The 27674-nt window shown below is 38.9% G+C and overlaps 1 protein-coding gene across 12 annotated transcripts in view; it reads right to left on the minus strand.

Annotated features, from left to right (window-relative positions):
* The window catches only part of LOC114140971 (dedicator of cytokinesis protein 9-like), a 71816-nt gene that overhangs the window by 3240 nt on the left and 40902 nt on the right, over window positions 1-27674 (minus strand). For 5 of the 12 annotated variants that reach the window (XM_028011323.1, XM_028011322.1, XM_028011319.1 and 2 more), the window contains 47 exons: window positions 24953-25042; window positions 23679-23761; window positions 22026-22095; window positions 21801-21896; window positions 21000-21134; window positions 20750-20924; window positions 20393-20448; window positions 19609-19683; window positions 19393-19533; window positions 18585-18902; window positions 18427-18509; window positions 17642-17764; window positions 17451-17530; window positions 17165-17352; window positions 16518-16583; window positions 16145-16237; window positions 15921-16032; window positions 15698-15819; window positions 14180-14266; window positions 13965-14054; window positions 13725-13840; window positions 13513-13582; window positions 13297-13422; window positions 12497-12568; window positions 12256-12402; window positions 12070-12153; window positions 11874-11985; window positions 11607-11785; window positions 10780-10887; window positions 10569-10680; window positions 10350-10480; window positions 9097-9211; window positions 7993-8059; window positions 7781-7828; window positions 7217-7353; window positions 6745-6860; window positions 6521-6658; window positions 6260-6442; window positions 5492-5605; window positions 4882-5097; window positions 4270-4327; window positions 2683-2789; window positions 2398-2520; window positions 1709-1822; window positions 1608-1613; window positions 1159-1305; window positions 266-476 (listed from right to left, as the gene is read on the minus strand). In XM_028011323.1, the coding sequence (XP_027867124.1) occupies window positions 266-476; window positions 1159-1305; window positions 1608-1613; window positions 1709-1822; window positions 2398-2520; window positions 2683-2789; window positions 4270-4327; window positions 4882-5097; window positions 5492-5605; window positions 6260-6442; window positions 6521-6658; window positions 6745-6860; window positions 7217-7353; window positions 7781-7828; window positions 7993-8059; window positions 9097-9211; window positions 10350-10480; window positions 10569-10680; window positions 10780-10887; window positions 11607-11785; window positions 11874-11985; window positions 12070-12153; window positions 12256-12402; window positions 12497-12568; window positions 13297-13422; window positions 13513-13582; window positions 13725-13840; window positions 13965-14054; window positions 14180-14266; window positions 15698-15819; window positions 15921-16032; window positions 16145-16237; window positions 16518-16583; window positions 17165-17352; window positions 17451-17530; window positions 17642-17764; window positions 18427-18509; window positions 18585-18902; window positions 19393-19533; window positions 19609-19683; window positions 20393-20448; window positions 20750-20924; window positions 21000-21134; window positions 21801-21896; window positions 22026-22095; window positions 23679-23761; window positions 24953-25042 (5440 nt within the window). Of the gene's footprint in view, window positions 1-265; window positions 477-1158; window positions 1306-1607; window positions 1614-1708; window positions 1823-2397; window positions 2521-2682; window positions 2790-4269; window positions 4328-4881; window positions 5098-5491; window positions 5606-6259; window positions 6443-6520; window positions 6659-6744; window positions 6861-7216; window positions 7354-7780; window positions 7829-7992; window positions 8060-9096; window positions 9681-10349; window positions 10481-10568; window positions 10681-10779; window positions 10888-11606; window positions 11786-11873; window positions 11986-12069; window positions 12154-12255; window positions 12403-12496; window positions 12569-13296; window positions 13423-13512; window positions 13583-13724; window positions 13841-13964; window positions 14055-14179; window positions 14267-15697; window positions 15820-15920; window positions 16033-16144; window positions 16238-16517; window positions 16584-17164; window positions 17353-17450; window positions 17531-17641; window positions 17765-18426; window positions 18510-18584; window positions 18903-19392; window positions 19534-19608; window positions 19684-20392; window positions 20449-20749; window positions 20925-20999; window positions 21135-21800; window positions 21897-22025; window positions 22096-23678; window positions 23762-24952; window positions 25043-27674 lie in introns of those variants that run through there. The other 7 variants (XM_028011329.1, XM_028011324.1, XM_028011331.1 and 4 more) reach the window with 3 other exon arrangements.

The raw sequence follows: 27674 nt of genomic DNA on the forward strand, positions 1-27674 counted from the left end.
CATAAAGAGTAAACATGATTATTTACACCGCAAGATAACACCTGGACCTTGAGATGACGTGGTCAAAGTAATAAACCCCACCTATCTGATTAAATTCACAGTGGCTGGCAGAAAACTGAAACTTCATAATCAGCATCGACAAGCAGCAACAAGGGAAATGTTCCTGGCTTTTGATTCCTAGCTAAATTGCAGCGATAAGCAGGGTTGGTTTGGGTCAGTGCTGCATCATCGTTAGCAACAGAAACCTGATCATCACAGAACCTACTGGTTAGTATGGTGCGTCGTTTGCACTGCTCCTCCACTCCCCCCTGCTTCTTGCCCGAAACGGTGAACGGCGTCTCAAACACGAAGCGCCGGATGTTGTGGCTCTTCTCGAAGTCGGTCTTTCTATCGTCCAGCTCCTTGTCGTCCAGGTGAGGCGTTACGTGAGTCACCTGGATGTAGGCGTACTTGGAGTCCAAGTCTTTAGGGTTAACCTGCAGGTACAACAGTAGAAAAGAGGTTTAGAGTGTTTTTCTTCGTAAAAGAAAACCCACCTACGCTGTCAAATCATTCTGTACTCTACAAGTCACACAACCACATTTGAATAAAGTAAATCACGAGTAAATTACAAATAAAAAAAAAAAAATCACTTGAAATTGTTGGCTTTCAGATAGGTTGATATAAACTTTACACATTGTGTACCTCAAAAAGGTTCAATATGAAACAAGAAATAAAAGGTGAAACTTTGGTTTCATACACTAAAAAGTCAATAATAAAAAAATCCAAATCTACACAGGTCCAATTAGCAAAGTGGCAACATCAGTAAACAATCAATTAAATGTTTGCTAGCTTATCATGTCCAGCACCCTGAAGGAGCTCATTATTTATAAATTTATTAGCTTGTGTTGAAAGGTGACCTGCATACTTATGTCTTACTTTCCTTATTCCAAGGCTTCTAGAAAGTCAGATAGCAGTGTAATAAATGCATGTTTGTTTGATTAACATAATAAAATCAGCTTGTTAATGAGCAGATTTGCTTAGTTTTGACCTATTTTCCACTACTTTCCAACAATTTTTCTATGAATTTAGCCTCCATATTTACTAAGGTTTACCAAAACAAAATACATTTCCTTCAGTGTGCAGCACGTGGTCAGATACAGATACTCAGGACTCCACCTTGCCAGAGTCCTGAATGATCTTGACGTTCTCTGGGCCGAACTTGTCAGAGTAGAGCTTCAGGAGCCGCTGGGAAATTTCAGAGAGCGGGGTAAACTTCGGCTCCTTGTAGATGTACTCCTTTCCATCCTCATCCTCAAAGAAGCCCTGCAGTGCAAGCAAGAAACTGGCTTTATACTGTTTTGTCCGTTTTCATGTAGATGACCTCGCTGACACATGGGGTCCCATTTTTGAGTGGAATTCATTTTAAGCAAACATAAGATTAGGTAAAAATAGACAAACGGAAATATAATGCATAGAAGTCATGAACTAAAAATGTAAGTCCAACATCAAAACTATATGGATGTGAACTAACTAACTACATGAACAAACATACAAGGCCCAAAACTATATAAAAAAATAAATCATTAAAGACACATAACATACATACAACACCCCTAAAAACTTACCGCAGCCTTGGATAGCAAGTGGAAAAAAAGGGAAGAAATTTTATTTACACAGATTAATTAATGATCCCAAGAAGATGTAATGAAATCCTCACCAACCTCACCTGTCCAAAGAAGGCCACTCTGAAGTAAGTGCCCAGCAGTCTCTTCCCGCTGTGCATCACCTCCATCACCTTGGTGTAGGCACGGTGGAGCGTGTCATAGAGGTGAGTCAGTTTCTGTTCCAGGTGTATAGAAATGTTTTAGAAATGGTCACAAAACACCACCAAGAACCACAGAAACGGTAAAAATGCATTTTGAATTATGTGACAAATGACTTGGTAGTAGTTTTATTTTAGTCTGGAAGGGCTTGACCAAAGAACATTGACTTAAAAATTGTAGAGAGAGGAATTAAAATGGCTAGTCATTTGCTTTGTGTCAAGAGCTAATTTTTTCCCAACAACCTGGGCTACTGCAGAATGTCCAAATGAAAAGTAATAAGTCAGTTTTCCAGCTTTAACATTAAATCTAATGGCGACTCAAGGTTAGGGTTTCTACTCTTAAATACCCTAAGGTTCCTAGAGATTTTCCGTAAGAGGTGTGGACACTGGCTAGGCCACTCTGTTGTCTTATTATGGTTACTGCTTGGCAACTTTTCTTGTTGCCACGTGAGCATGTTTTGAGAAACAATCCAATTCCCATCTTCTCAGTATCTGCTCTACCTTCTACCTATTCCGTCTATCAGTCTTTGAGTAAAACCATCAAAATTAAGAGTTGAGTTGTAACGCCAGAGTGTGTGCAGTATTCACGCTACCTCAAAGTCCCTGCGCTCCTCATAGATGGGGATGATAAGCCTGTAGACATCAGCAATGAGTTCATAGCGCTCAGCCTTCCACAGGCCATCAGCACACTCCTCCAGCAGCTCCAACAGGACTTCCTGAACAAGATCACCCTTAAGTCAGTTTATTTATATAATCAATTTAGGTCTGAGGGTTTTACCTTAGAGGAGATAGGATCTCAAAAAACTTTGATCACTGCATCTCTACTGGCACACAAAACAGCAACAAACAAACCATACAGGAGAGACATGAGGTCTGACCTCACTGAAGTGAACATCCTGCATCCCTACGTCCTCCATCATGGCCGCCTCCTCGTCAATGTTGGGAGTGATGACCCTGAACGCTGAGCAGCCTTGCCTAAACATACCTGAAATACAGAAAGAACCCAGATGTATGTCACACACTCACCAGCAGGAGTCTTACATGCATGAAGCTTTACTTCTGCTGTTGTGTTGAAAATAAAATGTGAAATCTGATTGAGTCTTTAGATTAATTTGGTCAAAACAAGTTAAGAAGCAACTAAGAAATAGGACATATTTACACATAAACTGATGTGAACAGTTAGCAGATTGTGTGAGGAAGAAAAATATTTTAAAAACCTCAGTTTTGGTTAATTCACATAGACTGTCAAATATTTTGGGGAAAAAAATAATCTAACAGTCAACATCATAGATGCACACGTCTGATTTGTGCACTAATAAGGATGAAAAATGACTTGGTTTCTGCTGAAAATGTGGCAAAATTTTCTTCTTTGGTGGTGAATATTCCTGTTATGTATTATTTTCTTGTCATCACCACCAGACATGTTTGTCAAAGAGAGAAAAAAATATCCAGAGTGGAGAGGATAAGGATAAATGTTTATCTAAAATACTCTAAGACGTGTAAAGATATTCAGTTGTTTTACTGTGATGGTATTTACTGATTTAGCTGATCTATGATGATAAAAATATCATGGAGCAAAAATTACACCAAAATGAGGTGAATTGCCTTCTCACAATAGCTGTACTAACACTGATTGTTATTTGAAATTGAGGTTGAAACCAAAGAGTTTATGTACTAAAGAAAAGGAGGCTAAAACCAGATTTCAATTTGTCAAAAATATTTCAAATTATGTAATTTTCCTTTTACTTCTTAGTTACACCTTACTTTATATATGTAGACATTTTTTAACTAATAACATTTCAGGGGCTCAATAGAAAAAGCCAGAAATGTCAGTTTGACATAACTACACCCCTCCGCACTGTGAGCCTGCACTCAGCTGGTGATATTCATAAACACCTGCCCGATTACATCACAGATCATCTTCAAAGTCTTGCACAGGAGGCATAAAAGACACTTAGGAAAAGATGTTATCTGGAAAATGACTTGTTGGAGACATTTTTACACAGGAAGCAGAAGGTGACCCTTGGACGAGTGTCCACACAGCAAATGACGACGAGTTCCACTGCAAATTCAATTTTTAAAAATCCCTTATTTATCCCAAAGGGAAATGAATTATTAGATGTGTGCAAGTTAGAAACATACCTCATGTTACTTCTTGACATGCTTTTTTTTAATAACTGAAAAACTAATGTTATGTAACATTAGTTTGTCACTTTCTTATCCAGTAATAAGAAAGTGATTTTTTTTATACACAAGAAAGAAAGCTATTTTCCTGGAATACAGTATTTTATTAATCAAACTATGGGGGAAAATTTTTCTCCTGTGAAAACATTTCCTGGTGACTCATGTTATGGCCTCCATAATGAGGATAATAAATGCAGTAAAAATGGTTCAAAGGGTTATTATTCACATGAAGGAAAGATAACCAACGCTAGAAAAGTTCCACCCCTACTTCTGACACTCACCTTTTCTCCACAGATACTCTGCAACCAAAGCAGCAACATGAATGTAGCACATAGCTGCCTGCAGGCGAGAGAGAGAGAGACGAGACCCTTTATAGATTTTTTTTTCTGCTTTACTTTATTGACAAACTTGAATCTTTCAGGTGATGAAATGAAGTTCAAAATAAGACAAAAACAACAACCTGAGTAAATATAAAGTGCAGTTTTCACGTTATGATTTCAATAAATAAGAAAAAAACTATTCAGACCAACATGGCCTAATTAAAAATAATAATTTTCCCTTTTTTTGTTAAAACATGAATAAAACTGTGGGGGAATCTGACTTCAGTTTAAGATGACCTACAGAATCACTGCATAACATTCATTTCCAGCAGATGTTTCCACTTAAAAGCGGGGCCACATGTTAGAGGGTTTTAATTATTATTAGTTATTTACTTTTTCACATAGAACCATGATAGTCTGAAAAAGCTTTTTTGCTCATTAGAAATGCATTTTGTATTTCCTTGTGTTATTTTGGTCTGATTCTCTGAAGCATTACAGAGACAAACAAGCAAAAACAGCAGAAACCCACGAGGGTGTGTGAGTCCTACACGTGGCACATTCAGCCCTCCGTACCTCGGAAAGATCTCCGTTCTTGTTGTGGATGCGAGCCATGCTGTCCAGCCAGGTCTTCCGCAGCTCCGGTGTGCTGGTGTAGGACTTGGCCAGGCTGTACTGGAGGTCCACCAACATCTCCGGGTCGTTCTCATGCTCCTTCATCTGCTCGGTGGCCATCAGCACCGTCCTGATGCGCTTGGTCAGGTCCTTCACATCTGATGGGAATGCTGTGTGCTGCCAGCAGCACATGTACAAATGTTTATGATTGCATGACGCATGTAAACAAGTCTTAAAATGTTAATGCTAATCCCAAAAAAACCAATGAAACTCTGTGTGAATGATGACTTTTGGATGTTTTGTATACTTAAAATATCCAATAGGTTATTTGTATTTATGACAGAACAGAAAGTAAGCAGCTTTGGTTAGAAGGTTTACTTTAACATGTTTCTTTTTCAGCCATTTTGTTAGATATTTGCTGCTGTGGTTGGAATTATTGGCTTCTTAAACACCCAAACTTTAAAAAATAAGAACAGAAAGAAGGTGAACTTTCTTTCTACTGCTCCTGCACCAAAGTTAAACAATGAGAAGGATTCCTTGTTGAACAGTTTTATCTGTGTTCTTCACTCACCTTGATGCTCTTGTCACCGTTGGCACAATTATTGACGATGGAGAGAGACTGCTGGAAACGTGTACTCCCAATCCCAATGACATCAGCTATCAACTGGCTAACAGCTATCACCACCTAATGGAACAGCGATTGGTCAAATTCAGCCTCACACTGATGACTTTTCGGAAAGTACAGAAAAATATCCAGACTCACTGTAATAACCAGAAAAGATTGAACCTTTTCACATTTTATGATAATCACAACCATTAACTTTAACTTTTTATAGAGATTATGCAATTGACTAACACAAAGAAGCACATCTTTGTGAACTGGAAATGAAAAGGACATGGTTTGTGATTCATAACGCAAAGTAAAAAATCTCTTCAGTAATATGTTTTTGGATCCTTTAAATCCGATACCCATAAATAAAACTGTGTATTCAGTTACAAAATGCATTTTAGATTATTTTTCTTCAGCAGAAACAAGGAAACTGGTCAGAAATGATGCAAAGATGAGTGAACAAAATACAGGATAACATTGGAAAAAATAAATAAACACTGCAAAAGACTTGAGACTGAGGCAGAAGTTCACTGTCCAGCAGGACAGCTGGTGGCCTGAACATTCTGGCCACAATGGAACGGTTTGAATCAATGCATATTCATATGGTAGTATGCACTACTTTGTGTTACACATAAAATCCCAATGAAACACATTAAACTTTGTGGTTATAACATGACGAAATGTGTTGAAGACATGCTAACAGATTTGGCCGGGTGCTGTATCTCATACCTGCAGGTGGGTTCGCACAAAAGACTTGCGGCCTGTGTAGTCAAAGTTACTCTTCATCAGAAAGTACAGAAGGTGGGCCGCATCATTGCGGATGAAGCTCAGCTTGGAGTTGCAACACTTGAGGATTTCATAGCAGAGCGAGGCGCACATGTCGGCCCTACCGTCGAAAAACGTGCAGGGGAACTGAAAGACACGGAGGGTTCAGAAGATTAACACGAGGAGGAAGCTGATCAGCGTCGAAACCAGGGTGAAATTATTCACCTTAAAAATGAAAGTCCTGAGGGAGGTGAAGACCTGCTTGAGGGCAGCCTCTGATTGGGGGATCTGCAGGAAGCACAGATGCACCTGGAACACCGTCTTCATCAGGGGGTTGTGACCCAGATCTGAATTCAGCTGAGTCTGAAAACGCAACAAGGTATAAGATGTTTGATAACAAACCCATAATAAAAAGTTTTTTTGTACATGCTAAAGGTTTATGTGTGCACCTTGAATCCCATGATGAAGGTGCTGAGTGTGTCCAGCACAGTCAGGCAGACCTCTGTAGACACGTTGGCCTCCAGCAGGCACTGGCTGTTTACGTCCGCTTCTGTGTGGCAGTACACTGACAACACACCATTTATTGTCATTTTAAACTAGTAATAATGATTTTTATTCTGTTGGTTAAACAGTAAAAATCATTTTGTTTTGTATTGAATCAGAGCAAAATATTTTGTTTCTACTCCGTTTTAGAATAAACGTACAGAGCCATTCACTGTTCTTATAAGTGTCCACCACTAGAGGTCAGTATAATATTTCCAGATTGAATAAACAAGTCTATTTCCCTTTAAACATAATATTATCCCCTTCATATTGAACCGTCACCGCTCTTATACTTGGCTCCAAAAAAAAACAACAAATTAGCAAATTTTACATTTAATATAATTTCTTCCAGCTTTTTTAGCTTGATCAAAAGCTTACTGTTATTGATGGTGTGAGCGTTCTCCAGAGCTCCCAGCTGCTGCAGACGAGCATGCAGGATCCCCGCCCTGCTACGAGACACAGGCAGAGTCAGAGACTTCCTGTCTGCGGCTACAGGTCCTGCTCCCTCCTGACTCCTGGGAGAAAAATGGAAGACACCATAACATTTAGGCTACTGGTGAGAGCAGAAATCACTCATCCGTTTACAGATGTCTCTATAATTTGAGTGTTTTGACATGTGAAACAAACAAACAAACAAAAAAAAAGAGCAGCGGACAAAATACAGCCGATATTAAAGTGTGGAAAATCACCATCATGCACTTAAACTAGCACAGAGGGAATGAAGGAATAAAGCTCTTACCCGTGCAGGAGGGGCCAAGAGCCACAACCATATTCACAAAACAACTTGGCAGCAGTGTTAAAGATAAAAGATAAAGCCAAGAACTAAAGATTAAAACCTTCTGAGCAGTTAGACGTGTGTGTGTGTGTTATTGCACAGATTAAAACCATTTTATTTTATTTCAAGAATTAAATCAATAAACTATGTGATCAGACAGACTTTACCTAGCAATGAATCTTTTCCCCATGTATCTGAACTGATAGAGGCAGATTCTGCAGGACAAAAATACAAACAAATAACTTAGCAGCAAAGAAAACACATTTTAGGGAACATCATGCTGTGTCTCTTGAACCAGACTGCGGTGAACTCGGTGAAATCGTTATATAGAGTTTCCTTTCACCGCCTCCCCATTGAGGCAGTCAATGCTAGTACTTACTCTATTAGAGTAAAGAAGTCCATTAACTCTGATGGAGTTGCTTTGTTCCAATATGCAAACAGGGCTTCTACAGGTGGCGGAAAGGAAAAATAAAACAGCAAGAAAGCATTAATATGCTGCATAAAACATGCTGTTTAATACAGAGGTTTGCAAAGTGTTGGAACCTCTTGAACTCGTTCTCATTTTGACACCTAAAAACATATTTAAATGTAATCATTAGCTAGATCTGCCCCAACTTGTTTAAGCATTGTAATTTTGTAAAAGTCTGAATTTAACGGACAGCGGGTTACAACATTCTCAAATGTTATAACATAATTGTCTGGGTTAACCCAGCGGTCTGCAACCTGCTTTTTGTTTTCACGTCCAACCATCCATCCATTTTCTAACCCCCTTGTCCCTAGTGGGGTCAGGAGGTGCTGGTGTCTATTTCCAGCTAACGTTCCGGGCGAGAGGCGGGGTTCACCCTAGACAAGTCGCCAGTCTGTCGCAGGGCAACACAGAGACAGACAGGACACACACACTCCACACACACACACTCACACCTAGGGAGAATTTAGAGAGTCCAATTTACCTAACAGTCATGTTTTTTGGACTTTGGGAGGAAGCCGGAGTACCTGGAGAGAACCCAGGACCTTCTTGCTGCAAGGCAACAGCTCTACCAACTGCGACACTGTGCAGCCCGGCTAAAATCAATTTTCAAAAATATACATATAAAGCAACAACTCTAGTTTTTGGCTTTTTTATTCAAGAAATAATTGCATTGAATTTCCACCAACAAATGACACCAACATTACCAGTAATACTTGTTAAAATCCATCTTTCCATTAACATCAATGTCAAATAAGAAAATTTATCCCCCTTACTTTGCAGACGTTTTATGTTTTTATTTATTTAAGAACCTAAAAATGGCAATGAAATTTTTTTTTGTTCTCTAGAGGCTAAGTTGAAAACTTATTTTTTCCCATTTATTTTTACTCTAAGGTATTTTGCAGAAGTGAATTGCTTGATCTATTACATAAAATACACTGAAGTTTGTGGTTTGAATATAATAAAAATGAACAAGTTCAAGGCACTGAGTAATCCAAGTCCAACCTGCAGTCCTACCTTCTGACATGCTCTTGAGGATGTGCAGAAAGCACATGAGCAGGTTTCCGATCTCGTCCCGGTCCAGTTTGTCGCAGCGCAGCACGGTACTGCCCACTGCTGACACACACTGGCTCTGATGTAAACAGCAAGAGAATCAATGTTGGTATAAGTTGGCAAAGTAGAGGCAAAAAGCCCAAGCAGAGCACTCAAAAGAAAACCCCAAACAAGAGTCAGAGAAGTCCACTCAGTTGACGCTACAACAGCAAAGAAGTGGAAACACTTCAAATAAAGGGTTTATAATGAGCCGATGGAGAGCCACCCAAAGTCACACTGAGTACTTGTACTGGTCCGTTTTCCCCATGTCCTCCGTCCGGTCCAGAGTCTGCAGCTGCTTTCTGAATCTCAGAGTCTCTGTCCAGCAGCAGGTCAGGCAGAGGCACAGTGAGCAGAGAGAAGTCCATAGTGACCCGCTTGGTAGTACGGTTCAGAGGCGGAGCACACTCCTCTGGGTCCAGGTGAAGGGGGGGCACATTGACAGAGTGCCTTCTGGGAAATCTCTCAATGTGTTGGAGTTGGGAGGTCAAAGAGTGCCTGTGTGACCTCTTTAAGGAAGGGGTGGCAATAATGTAGAAATGAAAGAAATGAGTCAAAACATATTGGGTGGGTAACTTTAACACATTAAACTAAACAGACTACCCCACACTGTAGGACGCAGTGCACAGATGCTTACTAGTAAAAATACTCTTAATTATTTTGTAGATTTTGTCACATTACAATCATAAATATTAGGATTATATGTGAGAAACAAGCACAAAGTGTTTTGCAGAATCACAGAACAGGATTTATGATTAGGTGACTTTACACACAAGTGGTGTCTATTTATAATAGCGCTCAGTTAACCTGAAACCCTTTACCCTTTACTCTGATAAAGGGTAAAGGGTTGATTTTTCCAGCCTTTTACCCTTTATCAGAGTAAAGGGCTGGAAAACACAAATGTACTTTTTTTGAAGTATACTTGTATCTGTTTCTTTTTTCTTTTCTGGGAACACAGAAGCAATTTTGATTTTCTTTCATAAAGGGGAGTAATACATGATGTAAAGGTCAAAAAAGTTGATTGCTCCTTGAACCGATTTGAATTTCTGGTCCTTTTTAGCATCCTTTATGGTGAGTAACTGTTGCCATTGGAGAGTAGTTGACATATTGGAGTAGGCTTTTCAAATGCCAAACATGTGACGCCTTGAATAATAGATAAAAGCTTAATCTAGACGCACCTTCTCCAAAGAGTTGGTCTTGTCACTGCTCTTGTCCAGAAGGCTGTTTGCAGAGTCGGTGGAGGCCAGAGAGCCTCTGGAGTCTGCGTGGTGAACCGAGCTCACGTTAGGAGTGGAGCTGTGAGGAGAGGCTAATGAAGGAAAACAGGATATATTAGCGCTCTCAGTGATGTTTTAGCTGGAGAATCGTTTGAAGCAAGGCAGCGAGGAGTCGGTCACCTGTCCCAGAAATGACCCCAAACACATCTTTGTGGAGCGCGTTTTCTATGCAGCTTCCAGGTTTTTGGGGGGTTACCATGGAGTTTGGAACAAGGGAGTCTTCCCTCATGTTCTGACACGGAAAACAAAAACCAAAAAAAACACAACCACCACCAAAGAGTGAGAAAGATCATCTGCAATTTGGATTCCCACCACCAGGTGGCAGGCTTACATTGTGGTTGCTGAGGGGAGCCGAGTCCTTGATGTCAAGCCTGTAGACGTTTTCCTGAAGAAGGCCAAACAGCGGGAGGTAGAGTGTGGCGAGTCTGGCTTGGTGACTCTGAAATAAAACAAAAAAAAGTTTTACTAATAAATTTATTGTAGAAGTTAAAATCTCTAAAACTATTTCTGTTTTAAATAAGGTAAAGAAGTTACTAAACAAAAAGGCTTTGTATATTTTCTATTATTTACTGATTGGGGGATTATATAGACACCCAATATTTATACAGTCAAACTTATTGAAACTGTTCTAAAATTCACGTGCAAAGTACATAAACCTTTTTTTTTTTACTATACAATATTCAAAACAGATTTGTAAAACGAAAAAGCAAATACAACTTAAAAGGAACAGAGATTAAAAAAAATTTGATTCAAAACGACGACAATGGAAAAATGAATTTGAGTTAAAAGTGGCAGTTTATGGAATAATCTAAATCTCTTTCTGCATTCAAAAGAAATTAGAAAATTATCACAATGAAGTCATATGGCATTTGATTTTTGTCTGTGTTTTTTCGGTGTATTTAAAAATGTCATTAATAGTTTTCCAATTTTCCATTTATGTGAATAGAGGGTAGATATTATATGTTTATACTTCTTTTTGCTCCTTTTCATTCATGATTTCTTGAAGTTGTTACATGAACTATTCACTTTAATTATTGAGTGAAAAATGAAAATGAATAAATAAAAATAAAAAATGGAAGTAAGGAGTCAGACTGTGTAGGTATTTTGTAACGTCAGAAACACAATCAGAAAGCTGAAACAGCAACTAGCATCGCTTACCTTAGCAGCGTAGCGGTCGTCAAATGTGTGTTTGATCATGAGTCCCTTGAGCACCTGAACGGCGATCTGGCGGATGTCTCTGGGCTCCTGGAGGGCCCCGCCCACCTCCCGCAGCAGCAAGCCCACCAGGAAGTGGTTTCGGCAGAAGTCGTCGGTCAGGGAGTAGTCCAGTTGCAGATCTGCAGCAAAGCACAAATCAAGAGATGGAACTTTTTGTTAATTATGAAACAAAATGCAATAAAAAAGGAGGTTTATAGACAAGGTCACCTTGAAATCTCTGTATTCTGCCTTTGCCAAACGGCATGGGAAGGTTCAGAGGGATGTAGTGCTCGTGGTTGCAAACCACCCGCAGGAACTCAAACTTAAACTCAAACAGAGTCTGGAAGAGACATAAGAGAAGCAACTTTTTAGGGCAAACAATTAATCTTAGAAAGAAATCTTTGTGTTTAAAAAAGAAAAACACCTTTGGGTCTCCAGGCACGAAGCAGTTCATGTAGTTATTGATCTGCTTGAATACAAATCCTCTGTCCATGAAGGTGAAGCAGTGCTGGATGCAAAGTAGGCAGTGAGTCACATTTTATCTTCCTAAAAGCTTCCCTAGTTGTTAAACATAAACTTTCCCTGCAGAGCAGAAGGGAGGAGGGCCAACCTTAATGAAAAGTGCCAGGCTGTGGTTGGCGTTGCGAGAAGCGTCAAGGTTATCCTTGTATTTCTGGGTGATGTGCGGCATCAACATGTTGACCAGAGTTTCCACGGCGTGGTAGAAGGACGCGGAAAAACGCTGGTTCCTCGAGAGCTGGGAACAGGAAACAGGGGGAGAAGGAGGACGGGCGTTAGGCTCACATGAAATTACCTCAGGAAGAGAAGGAAATAGAAAATAAAACACATACTTTGACTTTACCGCTCTCCGTGAGGTAGTAAGCCATCGATTTTACCAGAGCTTCAAAGAAGTACCATGAGTGCTGCAACACAGAACAAAAACGTCAGTGGAAGGAAAAGAAAAGTTAGAAGTGGGAAGTGGAAACTTACCAGATAAACACTGAAGTATGAGAGTGAACATTTTGATTAGCTATAGGTATACCATGTTGCTCACCACAGTTTCCTAATATGCAAATACCTGGTTTCTTTAACAGTTTAGTTGTGACAAACTCTATATAAGTTTATCACATTAAAACTCATTTGTGAAGACATTTGTACTTTCTTGTTATTGTTGTTCCCAGATAAATTGCTCTTAAAGTTATTAATAATTGTAGAGTGTTCTACATCCAAAGCACAAAGTTAACTTTTGCCCACATTTACACTCAGAAAAGTAATTCAGCTGGAGAAACAAGAACATTAGAGACTGAAAAGAAATTTGGGGATTCTGAAGAAATAGTAACAAGTCTTCGACATAAAGTGAAACTTGATGCCTGGAACGTGCTGAAAACATCAGATAAAGTGAGGGAGTTTCACTTAAAGTGGAAAAGTTTTGATTTTTAAAAATCAGTACAAACTAAATAAGAACTAATTCCTTCCATCCAACCATCCAAGTACTGTATTTCCATCTGCAACTTAGTCCTGGTAACGTTAAGAGTGATTTTACCCCTTTATAGTGTAAACTTTTGCATACAAATAGCTTTTTTTCAAGTAAATTTGTGTTTAGTCCTACCTCTGTATTTGTACAGCAGAGTAATAAGCACGTTCAGGTTACCTTTAGCAACTTGTTGCTTGTTAAAAAGTCAGTGGATGGTTTGAGAATGGCCGTCATGGCTTTAGCCAGCTCTTCGTGAACCGTTCTTAGACAGATGGATGAGTAAGGCTCTGGCTTAAACACAAACTGAAAGGAGAAAAATATCACTAGTATATGTTAGTTGTTCCAGGAACACACTGAATATCATTGTCAAGTGATATGATAACAAAACTTCACCTTGACGAAAGATCTTAGGTAATGCTCAAGTCCCTCCTCATGGCACTGCGCCACCACATGAACCATTACCCTGAAGAAAAGCAAAGGAGAAAAAGGGCAAAAGAAATCACATTTCTGTTATTTCAGTGTGACAGCAGGTCTTGAAAAACACAAAGAGTGTGCCAAATGTCCAATGAAAAGAAGAAACATGGCATTAAGGAGAAAATATCTACCTGGTAACGTTGATGGCCACATCCTCATGCGTTGCTCTGGTGAGGATGCAGAACAGCTGGTTGAGGATTGTGGGCAGGAAGTTGACCATCACATGTCCCTCCATTGCATGAAGACTCTAAAAAAAATTATTAAAAAACCAATCATATTTGCAAATCTTAGCTTTTGAAAAGAAATGGTTACTAAATGAACTGAAAGCTAAGTTTGCTTTGGGTATTTAAGGGTAATGGAGCTCATAATACCTTCAGGTATTTAATCAGCTCTCCCTCTGAGGCTTGCTCTGACATGTCCATGTTTTGACAGTGTTGGAAGAAGTTGTGCAGATGCTGATCCTGGTGAAAACATGGGATGCGATAAATAATTTAACTGAAGAGACAGAATCATTGTTCTCAATCCAGAAAACCCCATAAAAAGACACAGCAGGTCCTTAGATTGAGCATGAAGGAAGTGTGTTTACCTGAGTGTAAACTGTAGATACAAGATGGGTGGAGAGTGTGAACAGCGGTTTGCCTCCATCTACCCATTTAATCTCGGAGCCAGATTGCTGCAGTGATAAATGTGTATGAATTATTGTGCTGCATACTGATCAATGCAAAAGTGACTCTGAATATGAAAGCTGTATCCCCACATGGGACACAGCTTTCATATTTCATAAAAACAAAAACAGCTCAATATTAACATTATTTCAATTTTATGATGTTATAATTTCATACTACACTTTTTGAATTTACATAACTTTTCCTCTTCTTTTTCCTTTTTCTCTTTCGCTAAATAATTTTGGATCTAGACTTTGGTTAGATTAGAGATTCAAGCCTTTAAAGGCATAAATTGCAAAAGTGATCAAACAGATTTTTATGTGCGATCATTAAAGTTTAAATCTTTTTAACTACTTATTCAATATGGTAAATAATAGATACGGTAAGTTAATGAATGCTACACTTGCCTGTTAAGCTTTTTTTTTTAAAGTGGCATGAGCAATAGACTGGAAGAAGAATTTATATTTATTTCAGTGAAGTCAACATAATTGTATAACAGCACACTTTTTCATTTTCTTATATTTTTGAATACACAAAGGCAAATGTAACAGTTTATTTTATAGCTTCAGTTGTTTGTCTTCTTAATTCATTAAAAAACTCACAATCTCAGAGAATAATAATAAAAAAAGATTTTTACAAAGCAAATTAGAAGAAAACAAGAGGAATATAGGAAACCCTGAACCGTATAATAAGTTTTGATTTTGTTTACTCATCTGCGCTTTGATAATTACATTTATTTATTCATTTAGTTCTTTTGAACTAGTAAGAGTTGATGATGCCGTTTGCTTTTAGAGGTTTAGACAGAATAGTTCCTACTACATTTGGAAAATTTAAACTAAATGCATTTATCAATATTTATTTTCTTCTTTTTCTTTTTTGCTATTTTTAGGCGACTGAATCTTGAACATTGTTGTTTCTCTATAGCCGGGCAGCAACAGCTGCGTTTCTGTTTTACACCGGGAGATTAAATTGAAATGCTAAAGAATCAGATTCATACGAAGGCGATGCTGGTATATTATTTGCCTAAAGCGGTGCATCGTCTTTCCCTACTGAAGCATGAGGGACAAAACTGTGATGGGGTTTTACTGTACAGCGGAGATTAGAAAATGGCTGTAATTAAAATTATAATAAAGAAATCTCCATCAAACATTTCAGAGGCCTGTGTTATAGATTAAAGCTAAGCAGATTTCTGGGGCGTCTGGTGTAAAAGCCTGCGGGGCCTGCATAAGGTCCCAATCCAATCTCAGCTAACAAGATTTCTATCTTTTAACCTTGAGACACTAAATGAAATGACAACGGTTCGGTTGTGTTATCATATTTGAGGCTTGAATACAAATAAATTTGCAGAAAATTCAAGAGTCAAACGTCTATTCATATCCAGACCCTCACGTGGCCTTTCGCACGCCAATCTAAAAATCTAATTTCTTAACTGTTGTCACCTTGCTAGCGCCATCCTGGGAGCTGAGGTAGCCAGCAGGTAGATTTGCAGCGACAGGAAGCTGCTGTTCGTTCATGATGACCCTGCCGCCGTCCTTCAGGAGCGGCAGCCAAGCTGAACCCACTGAAGACAATAAATAAAAAAAAGATGTAGCTGTGTGTTTGTTACAGTTTACACAGAAATGAACATATATAAGATATGCCCAGGGGTATTTAGCAGCCTACCAGGAGTCTCTACTACATCCTTCTTCTTGCTATTGTTGTCACAGCTGACGTGATAGAAGCTGAAGAGAAGGTGATGTTTCTCATGCAGCTGAGTCGGCAGCTCTATTTTAATCTGTAGGCAGAAATATAAAGAGATTTATTCTTCCTCTGATTTATTGACGATTCAATCTTCGAATAAGCCTTTACATAAACTAACTCTAATGAGGAACAGCAAGCAGGAATACCTCGTCGTAGAACTCGGGGTTATGCTGGTGGTGGAGAACGGCTGCGTAAGCCTGTTTGGTGAACAGAGGTCCTCCGGGTCGGCCGTAGATGCACTGCAGCAAAGACGGATGTAAGAGATGAAAGAGTGAACAAATATGTAAGCGTTTTGCACCTTTAGACCTTTCTAGGCTCTCTTTCACCTGCTCTCACAAAGCATAATGTTGTCTGCAAACATTGTAATCCATGAGGGATTGTCCAATATGTAGCTACAGTATATATAAGTTAAAGATTTTTTGCTATTTTTCTGCTCAAGAGTTTGTGGGGGGGGGGGTTTCAACCTAGAGCACTCAAACAGATATAATGAGAAGAGCATAGTGTTTTGTGTAAATATACCTTCAGTTGCTGGGCTTCGTCCTCATCAGAGTCCTTAAATTCAACACATACAGCAATGTTCCTTGCCTGTAAATGGGTGATAAAAACACAAAAATACAAATTAAAATCAGGAGACAAATATGGAGAGTGTAAATTTGTGTGTGTACAAACACTTCCAAGTAGATTTCCGAGAGTTGCCTTATTAAATATCTTTGGCTTCCTGTAACGAGCTGACCTATTTGGAAAAAAAACATTCAAAAACCCACTCCTCTGCTTTAATGTATTAATCAAAAGCTGACGCTTGGCATGCAGATAATTCTCTCTGGCTATGCAGCTGGCCTAAATGAGCTGGAGGCCGTTGCCAGTCGCCTCATGGGCTGAACAGGAGCACAAAGTGATGATTATAAGAGAATGCCTGCCAAATAAAGGAATTGCTTTCCAAATAGGATAGCTTATATGCTTTTGACCTACAGTTCATGTTGCAGATAAGCTCTGGCTATTCAAAACAACAAATTAAAAGAATGTATGCATTTTTTCTTTTGTTATGTAAAAAGCAACAACACAAGCTTGGGGATAAACGTGAATGAAAAGACAATAAAACATTATTTTGGTTATGGTAATGCACTGTAACTGTAACTACATGCCATTACTACCTTTTCTATACGCACCTTTGCAAACGATTTTTGTCCGTCATACTTGAGGTGTTTCGGGTAAACATACAGGTGGTTTTTATATATAGTGAATGGTTGGGCGCACTTAGCAATACACGGCACAAACTCCTCCACCTCCAGGAGAGCGCTGCCTGAACCATTTTGTTCAAAGTTTCTTACAGGGATGTATGAGGTAGTGACACAGTCTGCAAGCAGCAAGGTTAGAGGGATAATTATTAACTTCTAGTCATTTAAATAGATGATTAGAAGAAGTTCTGAGAAAATTAAATAAATAAAGGTTTACTGGGTACGTCCGGTGCGACGTTATCAATAGTAACATCTAAGTTCCCCAACAGCACAGGGAGTTTGGCCATTTTTTCTGGTCTGCAGGGAAAACAGAGGAAGAAGAACTTATTAGAAAAATACCAAAGCACATTTGGAGGACAGGAAAAAGAATAATAACAACAGCAACAAAACTCCCTGAACACAACATACTTTCTGAAGTCAGTGAGGAGCTTGAACATGTCCTCGTCAGACAGCTTGCTGCTGTCCTGTCTGTAAAGAGCTGAGAAGCGAGCGTTTTTCTCCAGAGTTCCTGATGCATCCTTGAATACCGGCCTGCAGAGGAAAAAAACGTAAGAACCTGAATATATAGTATAGCTAGGCGTAACACATTTATACAACTTTATGTTAGATTTGCATGCCAATATGACAGACAACACAAACAGAAAATAGACTTGGTGTTTAAAGGCTTTTTATTTTTACTTTTAAGTGAAGGGTTTTATCTACCTTTTTCTTGCCTTTTTAAAAATATTTTATTGTAATAATACTCAGTTGGCACCTTGCCAACAATTTACTCCATGTTTGTGATGAAGTAGATGTCTGGCAAAAATAGTGTTTTTAAATGCACAATATGAATGATTTTTTTCAGAATATCGATCTTTACTATAGTTTCTGTCTGTATTGTTTGTATTTCAAACCAGAATTTTAGATCCCTTTAAGATTATATTATATTTATTCTATATATAGCTGGCGGAGAAAGTCGGCCTAACCAGGACTCTTCCCTTTTGTTCTGGGAGAATCTGAACTGACTTTATCTGAAAGTCTGAACTTTTCCAGTTCCCATCGTTTCTCCCTCTCACAAACCCTTTCCATCAGAATTACTATTCTATTACTATGTGAAATAGGTGGAACATATCTGGAGTTTTAATGTCGGTACCCTCAGTGCACAACCACCTGTGGATAGACTACATCAGGTCTATCGTAAGCCAACTTCGCACCTTGCAGCCCAGGCAAACGGCATCCTGTACTGTCCCAGTCTGCTGCAGGCTGTCTTGGTGTTCTTCAACACCTTTTGAGCCACCTAAACAAGAATGTATTTATTTAATGTGATTATCTACTTATACAAGAAGGTGAATATCTCTGCTTGTGTACTCACTTTGGTGGAGTCTGAGCTCTTCATGTAAGGTTCGGTGCAGTGGGTGATGCCCCCTTGGAGGACCTTCTCAATTCTGGCAACCAAGAAGATCTCTGGGTGGGGGCAAGTTACAGAGAAGACCCCCTGTGTGGGGTAGTGAGGAGCCAGGCCAAGGCCTTCTGGGGGACCATCGCCGATGATTTCCGAATTGGACCCGTTGCCTTGACCACATGTCATTTGGCGAACCAAAGGGTGGTTGAGATCCACGCGGAAGTCGGCGGAGATCTTTCTGCTGTTCTGGACGTCGAACAGGGACAGGACCACGTAGAACGGTTCAACCTGTGGAGAAAGAAGAAACACAGGAAAGAGAGGAGATGAAATGTTTTGTAAAGGCCAAGAGAAGGAGTGAAATATCAAAGAAGACAACAGATGTTCCTCCTCCCAAATGTACTTCACAGTTTTCGTTCGGCCCAAATGGATCTTATTGTTTACGCTTTCCACCATCGTTCCCATTACACAAGGCTCTTTATCTGAGGTTCGTGCAGTCTTGTGCTAAGAGCTTTCATGGCTAAGCATCTTGTGTAAGGAAGAGTTCTCCTTTCACTAAAAGTGACGTCAGGAAACCACATTTAGTGCTAATGCTTCATGTGAAGCCCTGGCTGGGAGTCAGGATACCAACCCATCAATATGAGCTTTAACAATCAACCATCCAAATGGGCCATCTGAACAATTTAAAACTCCCTGGCATTTGCGTAAATGCCAGGGAGCACTTCAGACTCAAGTGAACTTTCTGCTCAACAACAAATGCATCCGAAGCTCTCAAGCATACGTTAGTGGTGGGCCCCTCTTCGTTTTCTGTGACGCAGCCCTGCAGGTTGAATGACAGGTTGTGACAGCTGACCAGGACTCTCTTCCCGAACTTCTCTTCAAACGGACGCACATCTGGTTCGATGCCAGAAAAGTCCAGTTTCTGTGACAAACCGTAGTTGTTGTCGTTAGAAGGCTTCAATCTTGTCACAATACTTATAACCCAGAACGTCCTCACCTGAGTGTCTGGATCCAGAGTAAACAGCTTTAGGCGAGCTTCACTTCTCATTCTGGATTCAATATCTCTGGCAGTCTGGTAGAAATCAAATGAAATGTTTTAAAAAATGGCTGTTACCTGGGCAGGATATAGAATAAGTCGGAAAGAGCTTGAATCTGGTATCTGGTGAGAGCTGTAAAGCAATAAAAGTACAGTGAACTTTGTGTACATTTGTAATCAGACCTCTAGGAGGTCATTGGGTTTTTATTTCCCAAAAATTTTGAAAATGATGTATCCTTTTCTCTCCCCTTTTCACCATGTTGTCTTGGTCTAACATATAAAATCCCAACAAAATGCACCACTGTTGCTTGTTGTGACCTAAAAACTTGTGCAAAAGTTCAAGAGGTGTGAATACTTTTGATTAAGAAACCAAAACAAAACGCTGAAATGCAAGTATAAAGGTAGCAGCAGCGAATAACAAATCTATCTGGGATCATCAATGTTGTTTATTTTTAAAGAAAACAAATCCCATAGTAGGTCTAAGTGATTGTTTTTAGAATGCCACTCCCTCGGAGGAGAAGTATTCCACTTGGAGAAGCAAACACATTTATCCAGATGTGCGCAGAATGGCCACCAAGTGGAAAATGTGGCTCCAGAAAACACAGACATTTGACTAATTAGCTCAAAGCTTCGATTACAAATAACCAGGAGACTTTCTGCACATCAAATCCTACTGGGGCTCACAAGCAGTAACAGATTTGATTTGTTGGGTGACATGAATAGTTTAAATAGATAAACAGGTTACCTGAAAGTTGTCTTGAAAGCTTCCAGAGGAAAGCTCTGCTTTTCCATGCTCCTCATCTGTTAGAGAGATCAGCATGAGTTTTTGTTAGCTGTAGTTGTTATAGCAGAATCAGAATGAAGTGTTGTTTCTTTTTTTTTTTTTGCCTTTCTAGAAACACCAAAAGAGAAACATTTCGGTTAGGAAGCTATGGATGATTTTCAAAGTGTAACATTACTCCTTGGAGGGAAACTTAAAAATAAAAACATGTGCAAAAAGCTTTAAAATCCCACAAGATATTTGGAACAAATGCACTAGAAACAGTGTGAAATAGGCAGGGGAAAAAAAACAAAAATTGTTGAGGAGATCAGAAAAAAATACCATCATTCAGATCGCCGTTCCTTTTCTCCTGCATGGCCTGTTCGAAGCTGCTGTGAAGAATCTTGTTCAGAATGCTGATCCACTCCTCCATTTCTGCTTCGCTGTCGGCAGCCAGCAGGAACGTGGTCTTATCCTGCATCTTCAACTCAAACGCAAACCGACGCACTTTGCTATTCTGAAAGAACGCGCATAATCCCAAGCTTTATCCTCAAGTTTAAGTTTCAAAGAATCCTTGCACAGGCAACGTTACCTGAACAACCCCCATGCACGAGTCAAGGAAGATGGTTCCTTTGGGCTCCTTGGAGGTGTTTTCATCTTTGTAGAAGTTGAGGTTGTAGGAGCCGTCACCCAGCTGAGCCAGATGGAAGTATCTCCTCTTGAAGGACTGGAGGATTAAAATAGAGATTGTGAAAACCACAGTGTTGTTTATCGGATAATTCTAAAAATAAAGAGGGAGCAGGGCATGGGAAAGCTCCATGGGTATACTGAAAACGTCAAGGGCTATCTATAGCGAGGCCTAATCTGATCTCCAAATGTGCAAGAAAAAAAATGCAAACATTTTGCCTTAAAAGTCATTGAAAACATAAAAGCATTGATTATTGAGGTTTCGTTCTCATCTGGACGTGGGTAGAATGAAAAATAAACACCTCTATATAGTTCTAAAGTTCTACAATGCAAAATTGCAAACTTTTTTCAGCAAGATATAGGAGCTTGTTTTAAGTAAATAATTTATTGATATTGATTTTTTTTTTAAAGTACTAGCTCCACTGGCATACTTTTTTAAGAAGACATTTTCCCCATGTTATAATTAAATGATCTGCTAGTGGAACTAGTACTTTTTCATCAATAATGAAGGATTATTGACTTAAAACAAGCTGCTATATGTTTCTGAAAAGTTACTTGTAAGTCAGTTTTGCTTTATTTCAAGCGAACCAATATTTGCAGTGTAAACTAGAGCAAAGGTTTTGTGTTTTTGAAAACTGAGACAAATGAGGATGGATGTTGAACAGAGATTTTTATTTAAGGGTAACATTTCCTCTAGAATGCTCACCCTCATGGTAACACTAATTGCACTGTTCATGTTGCCTTTGTAGAGCCAGCCATGCTTCGACACGCCTCCCTTTTGAGATCCAAGAGAGGCTGCATCCTGGAGGAGACGGAAAGAAAAAAAAAAGTTTCATTAAGGTAAATAATACTGCTCTCTACTTACGTCTCTCCAAAGGAGAAGAGGATCAACAGGACTTCCTGGGTGAAGAGAGATGTTTGGAAACTCTACCTCATCTTTTTCCACGTCTTCGTCTACTTCAAACACGTGGGCAGCAAGCTTCTCCGGTCTCAACACCTTACTGAAGGAGAAAAGTCACATTTATTTCACTTAGTTCGGTTTAAACTTCCTCTTGTCATACAGTCATTTTTCATTATTCATTAGCACTGCTACAACTGTCTTCAATTGTGACTTTAAGTCATGCCTAAGAAATTCAAGGTATACATTTTTCAAATGAATACCCATGGTTTCTAATTAGACAGTGCAACTAAGAACTCCTTCCTGAAGTCAGAGCAGTATGCAGCGGCAAAAAATAAGAAAAAAAAAAAATCACAGAATTCATATTTTATAATGTTAAAATCTTAAAATTTTCTTTTATGCATTTGTATGTGGTGGCCCACAAAGTAGTGCATAAGAAAGGTAAAATGACTTTTTATTCTTCAAATTACAAATTGGAGGAGCAAATTGAAGAGAAGGCTAAAACTGATATTTTTGTGGCGGCATCATGTCAATAGGATTGATGTTCATGGCCTCTCTGTGTGCAATATGTGCAAACCTAGTAGGAACATACCTATAAAAACTTTAAGGTGCCAATTAAAGGGGGTGGAAAACAAATGTATATCACACTTATCAAATGCTTATTTGGAAAAGAAAAAAGAAAAAGTACACAATAAAGTATTTCCCTTCCACTTCACAACTATGCCCTGCTTTGTGATTGTTTACTTCATAATATAAGATACACTGGAGTTTGTGTTTACATGACAAAATATGGAAACATTCAAAGGGTGTAAATACTTTTCAGAAAGTGCGTTTTGCAACCCCAAAAGCACACAAACAGTACTAATAATATAAATTCATTTTCTACCTTTTAGGTTGAAAACTGCAACCCTTTATGAAAGTACAACTCAAACAACACACCGTTTGCCCTTTGACCTTTACACCACCCAACTTTCTCTGAGGAACTACTTCTATAAGCAGTCCAAACCAAGGCCAGGATTTATCTAGCGTCTGCCCTTCCATGACTTAAACATCACACGACATCTGCGGAGTTAATTCCTGCACTCAAGGAAAGCGGCTTGGCCAAGGACGCCCAAAGCATTGTTGGAATTTTCCTTTTGTTTTAATGGTATTAGTCAACATTGCTCCTAAAATAGCTGTCTGTATCGGGGTATGAAAAACAAAGGAAGTTCTCTATTGTTGTTGTAGTACCTCCATGGCAGGTATCCTTGCTTCTAGAGCTCTGGCTACATCAGCTACCGGGCAGTAAACAAAGGGCAGAGTCGCTGAGCACAATAAGATTTACTAAATGCCTTAAAGGGAACATTAGCTAAAGAGAAAATGTATTTATAGATCCAACGGTCTCATGAATAACATTTAAATTAGTGACGATTACAAGATGAAGAAACATGTTTAAAATAGAATTACAAGTTGCCAAGACATACTAACATTTCAAGTTTAGAGATAAAAACGACAAAGTCTAATGCAATTTACAAAGTGCAACTAAACTGTATCTCTAATCTGACCTTCCATAATGACCAGTCTGCTGCAAAGACTTCCTGTTTCCTCATTTCTGTCTGTATATTTAAAGCTTCAAAAGCTTTAGTGCACTTTAGCTTAGGGCATTTTTGGTCAAAGAATAAGCACATCTGAAATACACACACTCACTGTGGAAGCTGGCGAAAGTCTCCAGAATACTCCTCATACTTGTAGTTGACCACATGCCAGTCAGACTTGTATGTTTTAATGCACTGCAGAGAGAAAGGAACAAAAAAAAGGGTTAGAGGTTATAAGATGAGAGGAAATGAAGTTGAACTGACGTGGGTTTAGTTATGGCTAAATGAATAAAACACATTTTTATTAAAATGTTGAAGAGGAGCTGCTACTTTGCTCAAAAACATCAGGGAAGTCATGGGCTTTCAAATATTTCCAGACAAATATAATAAAAGTTTAGATGTGCAATGTTCTGCTTTTGTATCTGAAACAAAACTGTTAACTAACTTTCACGTTTAGCAAGAAAAAAAACATCTTAATTTTCAAGTGACCTAGTTAAAGTTCCGGCATGAGCTTAAATGGATTGCTCATGCTCAGAACTCTGTAAGGAGAAACATCAAAATTGAAAAATCAGACAATGGAAAATAGGAAAAGCGTACAAAATACAGCAAGTAGTTGTATTTCTTATCTCAGTATGTGTTCTTCAGCTCTCTGAATTCCTCAATAAAAAAAAACAATAGAACCCACAATGTCCAAGACAAAAGGTCAGTAAAAATGGAAAAATAAATTCAGGGTAAGAAAAAAAGAAAACATCCAACTGTATAAGTAACCCCAGCTGTTCCAGATGGAGTTATGATGTAATGCCTTGCTACAGCAGTGGGGGACTATCATGTACTGTGCTCTATATTGAGTCCCATCCCAAAAATTTTCAGAGCAGATTCTCTGACACAACATGGGGTCAAGTGCCAATAAAGTATGGACTCCATCTCTGGACAATAAATGGCACACGTACCGTCAGGAAATCAGAGGGTGGAGAACGCAAATAAAAGTTCACACGAAGGCCAATAGTGACATTCCAAATGTGCAGCAGATGAGTTTTCTCTCCTCTCAAAGCCAAACGAATGACCGGGATTCGTTTAGCATTGTTATTCTCAACAACCCTCTCTGAAATCAAACCAGCTTTATCTGCACAAGAAAATCAAAGCTGTGATTGGCTTAATGTTCAATGAAAGGTACCAGTATCCATCTGGTGTGAAGGGTATGAATTCCAGGTGCTCTAACTACGGCAGAAACAAAGCAAATTGTGCTTGGCTAAAAGTAGATCAAATTTGGCAGCACATCAATCAAAAGGACATTGCAGGGCTTCAGTCAAAGCCTAGCCTTTGGCACTCGTGGAGGGATTTAAAATGGTCAAAGCAGGCTAGCATCCATGGATGTATTGGTTTTACCTCTTGGACAAACAGAGAGGAAGCTTCTTTCTCAGCAGTCTCTGGCACAGTGGAGAGCAGAGTCCGTCCCTGGCGCCGCAGGGTGGAGATCTGAAGGGAGAGGCATGAAAAACACATCACACAACGCATCCATTCTGTCAGGCAGGAGGGCAAATTTCATTTTACAATACCTCAAGATTACAAAATGTACTGATCCCCTTTAATTAATTAACTAAACTACTTTGTCTGTCTTTGGGCTTCCAAAGGTATTTTGAGGCCAGAAGGGATATTTATAAAAACCCTCCAGCGAGTTCTACATCTGCCCCAGAGTCATCCTGAAAACCTTCAAAGGGAGGAGGCCAGGAGGCATCCTCATTAGATGCCTGAACCATCACAGCTGGTTTAGCTGAAGAAATCCTCTAGGATCTGTGGAACCACAGAAGCAGGAGTCCTTCTGGTTCCTGGATACTTATTTGCTTTTTAAGAAGTCTCCAGAGACAACCAAGACCGAAGGCCTCACTTTAGCACTTCCCATGCTAACGTCTACAACTATACTAACTGAAATCAACAACACTGGTTGCCTCTCAACCATCGAGGTATTGTGTGTCTGCTTTTTATTTCAATGGCCTCTGAAGATACACCGCTATAAATAAATAACACACCATTGTATTACTGTTTTAGGTATTCTTGAGAGTATGCCATTTGATCAGTAGCAAAACAATGATCAATAGATTTTTTTTGTTGTTGTTGTTGCCATTTTGAACATCATGATACATATATATTTCAAATATGCTCCACTGGTACGGAATTTATGTAAATTCTATTCAAATCTTGCATGAAAAACAAAATAACAACATTGCTTCATCTATGCAGATGCACTCTCTGTAATAAAAACGATTCAGTCACCTCGGCATGCTGATTGCTAAGAATGGATCCACCTTACAACAACGGCAAGTGAAAATTTCTAATCTTTATGTAAAACACCAAGTCACTATTTCATATGTAGCTTTTCAATTCATTAATTTAATTGTATACATTCTTAAATTATATAGTCTTATAAAAATCCCTTCTAGTGTGTTTGTGTGTTTTATATGCTAAACACACTGCCAATAGGACAAGATGAGATGGGCTGAAAGAGTAAGGAATGACTCTTGTAGGATCTGAGTCAATCCAGTCAAACTCCAGACCCAATTATTTCCCCTCCTAGCCTTATAATGTCAGACAGAGTAGAGTATGGGTCCATAGAAAATGTGCCTCAGGCTGTGAAGGCTATTGAGTCGGAGGGTCTGCAAAATTACTAGAGGCTGCCACTTCCTTTGCTTAAGAAGAGTGCTCTGGTTTTCAACTCAGCTCACAAAAACGAGTTGGACGCAGTGACACAATGCCCTCGTTTGTCACAAGTCGCTGGTTCTTACACTCTTGAGCTCGCAAGGTTTTAAACGTTCTGCCATATTTGGGTGTGTACACAGGTATTTTGGCTAACAAAATCATATTTGGCTCAATCTGGAAAATTTACATAGCGTTCTTTGATTTACTTTTCTTCTTCTTCGACTTTAAATGCGTCTAAATTGTCTTACGTTGGCTGCTCCCTTTAGGAAGCACCACAGCAAATCATTTCTTGTCCATAATTAGAAACTCTACTACATGCAGAATCACCTGTGTGTATTCTGACTTTCTTCAAGTGACATTAATTCCCACTTTGTCCAAATCACACCATCACCATCTCAGCTTTTGTCCACCTTCTCTTTTCACTCACTATAGATCACAAAGTCATCTGCAAACATCCAATTTGGAAATTCTTGCCACATTTCTGTTAGTATGTCCATACACAGTGTGAACAAGGAGCTCAAAACTGATTACCATGAATTCATCCTCACTACTGGGTCAATGTCTTGCACCATCCTCACATGCATCTTTGTCACATCTGAATTCATCAAATAGTATAATAATAAATGGATGCGTGTAAATGAAATAAAGTTCTTAAATAAAAAAGGTACATTTTTTTGCAAAGGTAAACAGTATAGAGGTTCACCTTTTAGCAGGGTAAAAACCCTAAATACACAGCTGGTGATACCTGGAATCTATTTTCCAATACTCATTAATTGTATATATTTTTGTTAATTGCAATTATTTACATACAGTATACTTTCCCAATAGGGATCTGTGAATTTTTAAAAGCCATTCCATCAACTATTACATTCTACAACTACACACAGGTGGACACTATTTGCAAATCAAGTGCTTTGTGAAGATAATTGGTAACACTGGATTTTATTTTAATCTCAGAGTAAATAGGATTGAATACAACAAAGACTTTTACTTTTATATGATTTGTAAAGCATGTAACATCTTCCTTCCTCTTCTCAATTATGCACTACTCTGTGTCGGTATATCACATATGAGCCTAATAATAAAATAGAGTGAGGTTTGTGGTTGGAATGTGATGAAAGTGGTATAGGAAGCATGAATGATTTTGCAGAGCACTACATAAACAAAGAGTAGTGACCTTTGTTGTGTGGCTAATGTGTGGTTAATCTATAACCACACATTTAATCTCTTTTCTCTCATTAAATCTCTTTCGTCTTTGATAGGTTTGTGAGGATGTGTGTTTACAGAGAAATTAGGGATTTGTCAGTTCAGCATGTCCCCCACAAATGCAGGACATTGTTGTGTGGAACTTTAAAATCCTTGTAAATTCAAAACAGCGGGGAGAGGACTGATGAGTCAGAGCTTTACGACTCTG

Source organism: Xiphophorus couchianus, chromosome 24 (genome assembly GCF_001444195.1).
Source record: "Xiphophorus couchianus chromosome 24, X_couchianus-1.0, whole genome shotgun sequence".
NCBI classification, from domain to species: domain Eukaryota; kingdom Metazoa; phylum Chordata; class Actinopteri; order Cyprinodontiformes; family Poeciliidae; genus Xiphophorus; species Xiphophorus couchianus.